The sequence below is a fragment of the Anomalospiza imberbis genome, chromosome 1, assembly GCF_031753505.1.
Source record: "Anomalospiza imberbis isolate Cuckoo-Finch-1a 21T00152 chromosome 1, ASM3175350v1, whole genome shotgun sequence".
Classification (NCBI taxonomy): Eukaryota; Metazoa; Chordata; class Aves; order Passeriformes; family Viduidae; genus Anomalospiza; species Anomalospiza imberbis.
This window is the reverse complement of record NC_089681.1, coordinates 86,324,983-86,337,621: the sequence shown is the minus strand read 5'-3', so window position 1 is coordinate 86,337,621 and position 12,639 is coordinate 86,324,983. Positions and strand designations below refer to the sequence as shown.

Sequence of the window (12,639 nt, the reverse complement as noted above, 5' to 3'; positions counted from 1 at the left end):
TCTATAACCAAGATAATTTTAAAAGTTTAGAAATACAAATCATATCCCTAACCCCTTCCCCCTGAAATACATTTTTAAATTAGGGAGTTTTTGCTTGAGATTTTCAGAGGGGAAAGCATAGGCCACAGGGAGGAGAGAAAGGGAGAGAGAGAGAGAGAGAGATGCTGCAGCAAAGAGGCTCAGATCATGCTGTACAGCCCTCCCTGTCCCATCCACCCTAGGAGGCACTTGTAATGTCAGCCTCCAACTGCAATATCCCAAGGGCCTACACAGCTTTTTCATGAGCAAGATAACTGATAGCACTCCTTCGGAGATTGTATCTCCATGCCAAGCAGATTCTACAGGCCCACAAGCCAAAGCCAACGTCTGCCCCCCACAAGAGGAACAAGCAGATCTCACGTCAACTAACAGTGTGCTAAGGACCAGGAACAGGTATAAACCAACTACATAATCTCCATGTGATATTAAGCACAGACAACCATCAGCTGACATTTTCCTGGTACTGAGAACCAGAATTAAAAGATACAAACTAGCTGTTTTAATTTTACCTGGGGTCATTTTAGATATATATTTGCCACAGATGCCAGAGTACCAAAGATCACTCAGACTGAGGTTCATTGCTACGTCCAGGGGAAGAAGAAATCCAGCCTTCAGAAAAATAGTTCTCTCCCACCACCTATGAACAAGGTGCTACAAGTTTTGTGAGCACACCCACTGGCTTACACCAGCTGGCCAGTAGTCTTTGGGCTTGTTTGCAGAGCTCTAAATTCTGAAATACAAGGTTTCTTTCTTGGTTTAGTTAGGCAAATTAATTACAGCAATAGATAGTGCTGGTAAGACTCTCCAAGTTGATTCGCACAGGAAAGCCACTTGGAAAATTTTAAACAGCAGAGCTACTTGTCAGTGGTACTCTTCAGCATGGATTTTCTTTCTATTTTGAAGTAGACGCAGTGCAAGTAACCTGTGGGAGGTGCTTCCAGCACACTGAATAATGAAACAGCATACGTTCATTTTTGTGCATTTGTGTGTGCAACACACATGCAAAGAAAGGGCATAGGGATCTTGCTCATCAATTTCTTATGGAATTCAGAAGTCCCTCAGCTTTATCAGAGAGTACAAGAAGCCTTCTCAGGAACAATTTATCTCTATCTGATCTGAAAAAATATGTATTTTTGAAACAAGAACTGCATACACACATACACAAATCCCCCTTCATCCACAACCATATCCAGCTGCTGACCTTCCAAGTTCCTTGTAGTATAGTCTATGCTCTGGGACTTTAAAAGCCTAGCAGGCATTTCTAAAGGATTTTACAAAGTACACGGGCCTGGCCTTGTAAAAGCTCATGAGGAATCCATGAAGGTCATCGCACAGCTTAGACAGTCTGCAAACAGCATAATCCACGTGCTGGTGAGGTAAGAAATGACCAAAGTCGGGCGGATAGGCCTGAAGACTTCTGCAAGGAATGTTTCCTCCAACAATGCTGTAAACCCTGGAGGAAATGCCTGCTGATCTTCAAAGCCCTTCAGTAGGAACAGCCTTAAGTTTCCTGAACATGAGCATTCTGGTTGCAAGGCCACAATCCTCTTAGGCATACAGAGAAAAACATAAAAACAAAGGAAACAAAAAGAAAATTAAAATCCACTAAGGTTAATAACTGCAAATAACCAGCAGGACTGACCCTCTACTTTGCAACGAGCTGTCGGATCCATCCAGCAAAGTTTTGATGTTCCTCGGCACAACAGCCACACGGATCAAGCAGCAGCTTTTACAATCTCTGCAGCTTTCCTTTTTCTATTCCAGGCAGTCCTCCACACGTGTAGACTCCTGGACCGCAATACTCAGTTGTTCGGCCTACGAGGGGATGCTACAGCTGTGGCTGCACAAGGTGTCCACCGTAACTATATCAAGGCCACCGCAGTGTGCTGCACTGCCAGCAGAATTTTAGGTACAGCCTTCAGTTGCCTGACGCATTTCACAGGCGACCATGAGTAAAGGGGAGTCTGGACACCTGCACACTGCAAAGAATTGCAGGAAGTTTATTTCAGGAACGCTGGGGAAAAAAAAAAAGAACAGACAAAATTGTGAACAGGTTTCTTCAGTAAGTGAAGTTTCAAGTTGCTATTCCTCCAACCAAAAACGTCTGCTGCTAGTCCAAAACCACCCTCTCCTTCCAAAAAACCAATACTACTGCTAGTGCTTCACACATTTCCATGAAACAGATGATACAGACAATTCTTGAAACAATTCACATATGAAAAGGGAAATTCATTTCCTTCTGCCGACTCCATTGATAAATATTTAACAAAAACATTAGCTTGAAACAAACTCGTACGAACTATGTATTGGTTCAATCCAATTCTGGGTAAAGTAGTAGTTGCAAACAAAAAAATGAACAAACAGCAACAAAAAGTGATCAAGTGGCCTGTGCATCCACCCCAATTTCTGCAGGAGGACAGCAAGAGTTTGCCAGTGGAAACTTGACTAATCACTTTCAAATATGCACACATAGCAAAGCAACATTGAAATATCATAATCAGACCTATGATACTGAAAGTCACACTTCTTTTGAGGAGTGATGCTTCCACATTTACATTTTCTCAGGCATATAAACATACACACCCACACAGCCACCTTCTTTTAATTCTAAGCATGAAATCACTTTGCTTTAAAGTTTTAAGCCAGTACACACTATAACAATTTTTTATTTACATCGATCTTGCTAAGGTCACTTAAAATATACTCTACAACCAGAAGTGAAGAAAACCTTAAGTATTTTAAAAGAACGACAAAATAAAAAAAACCCCTGTTATTATTGACTGATTAGGTTAAAACTCTTTCAAGGAACAAACTGTTATTTCTACCCAACTGACAGACTCTATCCTCCAAATTTCACACAAAAATCGTGTTCATTTAGAGCAAAAGTAAAGGACAAAGAAACCTCAACACGAGAACTCATATTTTCAGTCAGATGCTAAATAGCAGGAGCTCTTTTCCACTTCCAGTTCAAACACTATTGTTTTATATTAAGTTTTATATGCCTCATGGAACTCAACCATTCAATATAAAAAGATAAAAGAGAAGAATTCAGGCAATCAGTAGCCATCTCAACCTGTATAGCATTCAACATGTATTATGAATGAGTTAAAAACAGGAAACTGAAAGGAGAATGCAAGCAAAACCACTAGTTAAATGAATTACTTTTTACTCTGAGGTGGAAACCTTTCTTAATCTACCCACTCATTTCACACACGGTAACGTGTCACTATCATTCTGCCAAAAATTAGAAGAGAGTCACCACCAGATTTGTTTCACTCATTTCTTCATGTGAATTCAAATGAGGTTTCTGAAGCTAGAAGATTTTGCCATCCCTATCTAGTAACAGCTGAAGACAGAAACTGGCCCTTTCCTTATCTGTTAGGGTCTGGCATGCCACGGGGGCTATGAAGGTAGGCACTTTCAAAAACAGAAACATGTTCAGCGTTTTCACACCAAACTTGAAACAATATTCAATAAAAATTTGACATAAAAAATATGAGAGGTTACAGGTTCAAAAGATTCTCAACAAATACACCCCTTTAAACTTCCTAAAATCTCCAAACATGGACAATTTCTGATGTAACAAGGTCTTTAAAAGAGCAGTAAGCAAGCTCCCTGAAGGCTGGGGTAATTGGAAGGGTTATCACACCTCTGGGGGAAGTCACAGGCTCTATCTTGGCAGTGTTTCATCCCTTCATATACCCAGGGGACTGATTAGTTCATGATAAGCAATTAGGCACCCCAGGGAGGACGGTTAACCGTCTTACCAAAACAAAAAGGCTGCACAAATATAAGTCTCATTAGATTAAAGAAACACTATCTGCTGGACAGCAAATTTGTGTTTATTCCCTTCTACTGGAACTTGCAAGTACTACATTTTGCCTACATATGGCACACACAGATCTCAGAAATCCCAAATTTGAGCACATACTTGCTGCTAAATTGGTAACAAATGCTCTGAACCATTTTCTTTCCCAAGACACTAGTGCTGTGATGCAGGAAAAAAGGAGGAGGGACAGAGGGGAGGAATACACTAAATACTGATTAGAAGACTTGAACTAGCAATCTCATTCAATTAAATTCTCTTCCTCATTGTTAAAACAGATCCTAACCAAGGATGAGCTGCAGAAAGTGGGGCCTGAAAAGGTTGTATATGGCTGAATGCTGATTGAATTTCAGAATGAGACCCCAAGTCAGCAGCAGACACACCATTACATGCCTTACTCCTAAAAAAAAATGTTCAGGGAAGCTCCTGCCTGCTGTGGGGTTTGTGGTGAGGCACCTATGCATATCACAGTCCTACCCATGTTAAATCTTTATCTCTGATGAAGCAGAGGGACAAATTCATCTTTTGCCTGCCAATTGATGTAAAAGCTCCAACATACCCCAATGGGGTTGTTCCTGACTTACCTCAGGCTCAATGTATTTCAAAGTACTTCGATGGCTTAAAATATGAAGGAATGCTTTTCAATAAGGCGACCCCCTGTCCTTTTCTGTTCTTTTATCTTTTTTTAACAGTTTGCCATCCAGTAATAGGAGGGAACCCCAGCTGCATAGCCTGAGCTTTTATCTTCTGCTGACCATGCAACAACACAAAGCTTAGTGCTGGATTTCCTGCTGCTTGCCGAAAGGGGCTGTTCAGCTTGTTTAAATATTACTTGCCTTGGGAGCCTTGGAGTTGTGCCCAAGCACTGTACTTTATCTTCCCAGCATCCATTTCAGCATGTACTTTAAAGGTCTTCAGGTTCCATGTACTATGCTCTGTCTTTGTTACGGGAGGAGCCTCATGACTCCAGAAAAGAAAAGAAACCCCATTCAACTCCTCCCTCTCTCCCCATTTTCCCCACTAATCCCTCTGCCTCATTCCATTATGCAGGTAACAGAAGTCCCTGTTCATCCCAAGAGCATGGAAACACATTTAGTCTCGTAAACTGAAGCATCTGCAACCAAGGTAAAAAAGGCTGCCATGCATCCAAGTACAGCAAGCTATCAGTGTGCAGTGAGCAAGCAACCAAAAAAGTAGAGTAGCAAAAGTGGACTGAGTACAGCAGCCTCCTGCCATACTGAACTTATAGTCTCCACTGTGGATTTTAGAAAAAAAAAAGAAAAAAAAAAAACTTTAAACACAACCTTCTCTGAATTTGCAAACTTAACATTAAGGCACTTTCCCATTCAGAGTGGTGATGAAAAAAACCCACGGTTTTCACAAAACCAAAAAGGATATTCCAACCTTTAGGAATTCTTTCAGAAGCCCTCCTTTTCACAATTACCGTGTCAACGGGAGGCTGAATTCTGGCTACAAGGTCAGGAGGAGATAACTTTGGCCAATAGAAATGATTTGCATCAGCCCAAAGGCAGCGCCAGGCCACCCATTAAGCAGCCCAGCAGGCCTCACTGTTAACCTGTGTGCAGCCAGAAACAGCTGATAGGAATGGAGAAGCAGGAGGTAAAATCGAGATTCACAATCTATCCATGACAGCTGTGGACACAACCATTCAAATTAGGAAAATTTCAGTAAATACTGACTGTGAGAACTGTCCTGTAAGAAGATGCCTCTCATTTTCCATGGCAGCTGGGATGCAGAAATACATGTACCCCCACAAGCTGATGTAGGATTGCAGGAAACTCAAGGCTAGAAGCGAAAACCTGCTTTTAGTCTATTCTGCTTTGCCTCAGCCTGCAGCATACAGACTGATTTAACCTGATGTAAGCCACAGCTGTCATTCAGAAGGACAGACTGCCAGTCCTCACTTTACCCCACAGTTCTGGCCACGTGTTCTCCCTCCGGCCTCATGCCAGTTCTAGAGTTTGAACAACCACATGGTGATCCAGGATCATGGAACAGATCTGAATTGAGATTTGCCTTTGTTTGGGCTTGGTTTTTGTTTGTACATAAAAATGCACATACATACAGTTTCATCAACAGCCTTCACACATGGGAGCTGAGACATAGTCAAATTACATCCTCTATTTGAGTGAGGGATGAGAGACCTGAGCAAGAATGTTGTCGGTAACTCTACTCCTGTGGTGCTGCAGTACCGGGGAAAGATGAAAAGATGTAGTGGAACGAACCCACAAGCGGCTCCATCTCCAGGATCCCTCCTCCCGCACCCCCCTCGCTCCCTTGTCTCCAACTCAGAGCTCACTTGCAGCATCTCTGCCATAAAAACATTTAAAAAATAAACCCGAAGTTCAGTTTTCCGATTAAACCCAGTGAAAATAAGTTCACAATAAAATAAACTACCACAATTAAAATATCTCTACTGCACCTCTCCCATGGCATCCCTGGATGAGGAGAGTGAGAGAACAAGAGCAGTCTTAGGCAATGAGCTAGTGCTTTTCTGCTTACCTATCCAATTTTTCCTACATCAAGGACTGGGTGTAACTTTTGCACAGTGCTAAGCACAAAACAAACACAACTTGAAAATATCCACCTCCCTTCCCTGCACATGGCTGAACTAAGCTTAATTTTCAACTCAATTGTTTGTTTGTAAACTTTTGTCAATAACCCTTTCCCCATGCACAAAGACAAAATTTACCCCCTCCAATACCACTCATGCTTCATTAAATCACATCAGTAACAATGCTGAAACAGCCTGCCACCGTGTGCCACATGTACCAACCACAGCTCCACAGCCACCAGCAAGTAGGGCAAGCAGCTCACCTGGAGTCCCCAGGTACTTTAGAGACAGTATTTACAAACCTTGGGCCCTTGGATTTAACATACAGCACAGTGGGAATGGCACACATGTTTCCACAGGGGCAGCTCACCTTCTAGAGAGATCGGTATTTATCGTAAAATGCATCACCTTAAGGGGATAGGATGGGACAGAAGTAGAGAAAAGAAACCAAAGCTGCAGAGAGACAGGACGTGTTGCCCTGAGCATGTCCTCAGGCACTGCTAGCTCACATTGCTGGCACCATCTGATCTCTCAAAGCTAAACATGGAATGTAGGTAGCAAGTCATAACACTGTGCAGGCCTGGAGACGTGACCCATCAGCTGTTTCTGCATTATAATTATTGCACTGGGGCACAGTAGGACCAAAAATTTGCCTGGGCAGATTTCTGAAAAGTTCTGGCTTGTTGAAAATGACAAGAAAGGTCACATGCTGCTTTCAGATTTGTGATTACAGTCACTTTTCTGCAGGCCTGGCATTCCCTGTTTAAAATTCTCAGTCTGCAAGAACAGTGCAAGGCCCAGAACTGTTTCACGTTATTCAAAACCGCATTAAGAAGTGAGAATGTACAGAACTGTGATTTCTCTCACCCCCTTTTCATAAGACAGACAGGAGTTTCTCACAGATGCAGTGAAGCAGCACTCCGGAATCACCATTCTCTGCATTTCTCAGCTGGTCTTGGTCATTTCCCCTTCAGGCCACTTCTGCTCCCAGGCTTTCTCTCACTCTCTTTTTATTTTTAAAGTTTCTGCTACTAATAAAAAAAATTATTGCAATACCATAATTTCCTTGTAATATCATATTCTCTAGTGAACTGATTAATTCTCAGAGTGATCCTGACCCTCAGCTCCCACTGGGCCTCAAGCGATTCTAAAAGTTTCTTTCAGATTCTCCTCCATTTTATTTTTGTCCCAACATGCACAAAGTACAGGACTCAGTTTTGCAAATCTAGACTTAAAAAGCAAATATCTTCACTTTTAGGAAATCTGATTGTTTCTATAACATGCCCAGAATTAAGCTCAAAAGAGTACAAGTCAGTAAGGACATTATTTCAGCCAATATACATTCAACACTTTGTACTGTCCAGGCTTTGCTCTGTAAGTAAACTTTAAATTATTAAGAGTCCAGTTTTGTCAGGCAGTGACATCAAGTTTAGTGCAACAGGTCAATGGAGAACCCATCAACAGAACCTGTAGAAGGACAACAAAAACCTGCAGCAGTACACAACTGCAGCGTTTCTGTCACACAAAACTCAGCAGACACTGTAAATTTGGATAGCACAGCCTCTTTCCACATGGCTGCCTTTAGAAGATTCACAGACTGGAGGGATGCTTTAAAGGAAGCCACTTTGAGCTACTTCAAGCTTCCTGTTTGACACCATGTGGACTCACCCTGCCCTCCAAACCACCCCTCAACCAAACAAAATAAAAATCTTAGCACTTTTAAGTGTATGTCCCAGCCAAGATGCACTCAGAGTAAAATCACTGTGAAGGCCAAACACGACAGGGATATTGCCCAAAGTTCTAAGGCGCTATTTTTTGCAAGAGCAGAGAGGTACTGGGATGCCAGGTGGTTAACGGGGAGATGGACACAAGGCAGACATCAGTATGATCAAGTGATGAACAAGTCTGTAGGTCAGAAAAGCACACCTGAGGCTAAGAGACCAAAAGCTTTTAGCACAAGAAGAGCACCCATGTCTAGGAAATCACTTTCTATCTTATTCTCCCCATCCCCTCCCTGATACCCTACTCCCTACTGTAATTCAGAACAGCAAGGCAAGTGATGTCTAACCATGCACCAAAAGAACTGGCTAATACAATGTCACCCAGCCTATGGCATGAACAAATACCAACACCGAACCCTGCTAGTGGTTAACTGCAAAATTTTGCTTTACTGATGGTATTACACTGCCAAGGATTCCCTTGTCTTTGCACACACACTGCCCTCTTAGAAACACCAAATCTGCTCAAACCCAGATTTACAAATACATGCACAGATATTCTACACATCTGCTTCCACCTGGTGGATTACCAGAGATGGAGACTGCAGCATTTTTTAAACAAATGTGTAAGCCCACCTCTAAAATTAGCTGCATGGTAATTCTGTGGGCTGCTGGAGAGGGGCAGAGAGGTCAGACTCAGGGGCAAGGGAAAAGTCTGCAAGAAATTGAATAAGAATCACTAAACTGTTTAAACCATTTTTAAATTCAGTTTTTTCTCTCTTGGAAAACAAGCAAAATAGGGATTTTCTTTCATTTCCAGGAGTTCTTTAAAACAGAAGAGGATAGAGCTATTCAATATTGCTCTGGGATGCAATGAACATGAAAAAATAACTTCAATCAAGTGTCTTGTTAAAGAACTTAAAATTCTCTTTCCACAGTCCCCCCTTCCATAATCAAGCAAAAAAAAAAAAATTATACATATACCTGGTATATAATCAAAACAAAACCATAAAGTAATGTATTGCTAGCTGTAACTACAGAAACCAGGGGTTCTTTTAACACTTCAGCAAAACAAATGAGAAATGACAGGGAGTATCCTGAGAAACTCTCCATTGCAAATTCTTTCAGGTCTGGTTTCCAAAAATTTCCTTGCTATGATACCTGCAAATGTAGCTTTGCAGAAACTTCCAGTTCCATTTTTAAATATAGCAGCAGCCTTTGCCCTGTGTATTGAGTACCAAGGATATTTCATTCTCTGTGGCCAAGGTTTGCAGGAAAGCTGACTGGAGATCCTAGAGGTGTGGCACATTTCTTTTTTTGCTCTGAATACTTCTGACTGGAAGCAAAGATAAGTATTACTCCAGCCTCAATCTGTTTCGCTCTTGCACCCACGGCAGCCTAGTAAGATACAGTCAACAGGCTACTGCAAATTACACTTGAGGGCTCATTACAAATCAAGGCCTCAGTCTTGCTACTGAACTGATACTAATAGGTTCATTCTATGGAGGAGAACCATTAGCTTCAGTAGTGGTCCCTGAATCAGGAAATTTGTTTATATCACATGCACAAGTATTTACAATCTTCTGGGCCTTTGTTTTTATTTAGGAGACCAGTGGTGCTTGGCAAGGAGTGCAAATCTTGTCCAACAACTTTCAAGCTACCCTTACTCCACATGGAGCAGAAGTGCCTACAGAGTAAAGCACTTTCACAAAAACAGCATTTTTATCTCACACTGACAAATCCCTCAACCAGGAATTCTATACCTATACCTGTACATCACAGTGCAAGAGAAACAATCACATTGTTTTCACGTGTGTTTTGCACCTGAAAGAGTGGACAAATACAGAGAGATATATACACAAGATCATTAAAGTGCTTACTCAAGATGTGGGACTAGGTTACCAAGTTCAGTCTTCACAGAGCTTAAATTACCTACTCTGCAAGCAAGACAGACAGGAGGATGCTTGGCTTCCACTGGATCATGCACAGTTCTTTTTACTTCTGAATTACAAAAGACATTAGGACCAGACCACAGTGGAGAAATCACGATTGCCATTATCAGCAATGTTAACAAAAAACTTACTCAATTGATGGCTACAATTCCAATCTCCCACCCACTCTGTCTTTCTCAAATCTCAGTGCCCCTGCATTACAGCTTTGAGAACTTGAAGAACAGGTCAACATTTTTCCCCTTTATTAGAGATTCAAAGTTTGCCATAGGTTTTTTTCTATTTTCTATTAAAAAGGGGGACATGAAAGTAATTCAAAGCCTAAAGTCACTTTTCCCTCATCTTCAGTCTCAGAAATGGCTGAAGATTTTTTTTTACTACTTACTTTTCTTTCAAAAGCAAATGTGGCCTGAAGCTAAACACCTGACATGCAGTGTTTAAGCACAAATGGTTAAAGCTCTGTAGAGCCACATGCAAGAGAAAACAGGGGCAGTAATAAAGCTGGTAATCTCCAATTGGAAATTCTCCTGGCAGCCCAGCTTCTTTCATGCAGAGCAACTTACTGTCATTGTCTCTCCATTCCTCTCCCTGATGACTCTCTCACTACACCTGGAAATTTGAAAGCTGACTAAGCTCCCTGAAAACTTGTCTGGTTAGCCCCAGTCACCCCGCTCAAAAATGGTGAAAGCAGACAGTGTGACATCTCAGCAGATGAGGTCTGAGACTAAACTGGTGGAAATGGCAGCAAACATTAAAGGTACCTTTTTTCCTCAAGTTCAGCTGCTGTCATGGACCCTCATTCTAAAAGTCAAAAGAGATTTTCAATGCATTTTTGGGCTTGCTGACTTTAAGCCCACAGGATAAACTCCAGTTGAGATTGTTCACAGCTCAGAAAATAGTTGGAGAAAGAAAGCAGAAAAAAGCTGAAATTCTCTCACAGTCACATAAGCCCAAGAGCCACAGCCTTAACACCGCCAGTTTCCCATCTTATTAAGTGTCTTGCAATACTTGTTTTTGCAATTGTTTTCCATGCTGTCTACACAAAAAAAGTACCTCAGAAGCCAGAATAACTACATTCCTCAAACAAAAAAAAAAGGGTCCCTTTTCCAGACTCACCCCAAACCTTTCTATGCTTAAGGTCCTGTACACACATGAACATACAGCTCATTTGCAGGCCCAGCAGTTAATTCACCTTCAAGTCGCCTTATTTTTGAGGCTGAACACTTCCTAAAATTCTGCATCCCTGATGGCTGTCTGAGGGAAGGCGGGCTGCCTCCTGCTTCCTCTGTATTCCCAGCTGGCAGGACAGGACTGCAGCGTGGCCTACCCATGCTGCTGAGCCCCCATGCACACAGGGACTGCGTATGTGACTGCGGCATACATAGATTCCTTCTTCCCAAGAAATTCAGTGACAAACTGCCTGCTTTCCAGTTTTTCCTTTTCAACCCTTTTTTTTTTTTAGGACAAAGACTCCTCCTCACCCTCATTTCCTCATCACCTCCTCATCAAGAGGCTTGCTGATCCCATGGTAGATGGCAAGGCCTTTGAATTAGTGTCTGGTAATGATCTAGATAATATTCAGATGGGGCGCACATCACAAACTTTCTTCCAGGAGCTTTAAAATCCAAAATGCAAATGCTCCACCCGTCACCTTGAATGCTGTCAGGCAATAAAAATGCTAATAAAAGAAGTTGCAGCAGGAGAAGTCTCTGGCTACCTGCCTGGGGTCTGACGACTGCAGGTAAGTCCTTGAGTAGAAAAGATGTGAACCAGCCACCACTGGTGGTTGCTTCCTTCAGATCCTCCAGCACATCCTGCCCTACAGACCAGGTCCTGTGTTCAGCTCTCCTGGGTTCCTACATTTTTCAGGCACAACAAACAGTAATGGCAGAACATCAGTAAGAGCCACCCCAGCTCAGCAGTGACTATGTCCTCTTATCACCCTGCTGCAATGCCACAGACATCCCAGGACTCAACACCACCAAATCGGAAGCACCTCTGACTATGTCAAAACAAATGCCGTTTTGGAAAGGTTTTTAAGAACAAAAAGTCACAGTCCTTCTAATTTTTGTGCAAGGAACAAACACTGAAATACGTGCCTTGTGTGCTTCAGGCCCTGAAACCTGCCAGAAACAGCTGAAGGATGGAGGGACAAGGAAGATTTTTGTGATGAATCAATCCTCTTTTCAGGAAATTTTAGAAATAATTGTAAAATCACACAGATGCAATGCATTGCTCAAACAAGGATGTAAACTCAGAATGGGAACTATTTTAAAAATCACGATGGTTTTAGGTTTTGAAATTATTTACTGTTTTGGCTGCAAAGGATAAATTGTCTCCTGTAACAGAAAATTACTTTTCAACTTCAATATATAATTAACACAGGAATTGGTACCTTTACATCTTTCCTATGCATTTGTATCATAGACTCAATGGCACAAACACAAGGATGCCTACCTGTAAGGTTCATAACCACACCTCTGCATTAAAAAGATTACTGAGCAGTCTAACAAAAGGGTGTTTACTTTTAGT

The 12,639-nt window shown here is 41.8% G+C and overlaps 1 protein-coding gene across 7 annotated transcripts in view; it reads right to left on the bottom strand.

Annotated features, from left to right (window-relative positions):
* RREB1 (ras responsive element binding protein 1) overlaps positions 1-12,639 on the bottom strand; it is a 119,814-nt gene that overhangs the window by 72,805 nt on the left and 34,370 nt on the right. For 3 of the 7 annotated variants that reach the window (XM_068198934.1, XM_068198950.1, XM_068198945.1), the window contains exon 2: positions 1,682-2,053. The exons of 3 other annotated variants lie outside the window; for them this stretch is intronic. In XM_068198934.1, the coding sequence (XP_068055035.1) occupies positions 1,682-1,712 (31 nt within the window). In that variant the 5' untranslated portion in view covers positions 1,713-2,053. Of the gene's footprint in view, positions 1-1,681; positions 2,054-11,588; positions 11,610-12,639 lie in introns of those variants that run through there. One more of the 7 variants, XM_068198959.1, reaches the window with a different exon arrangement.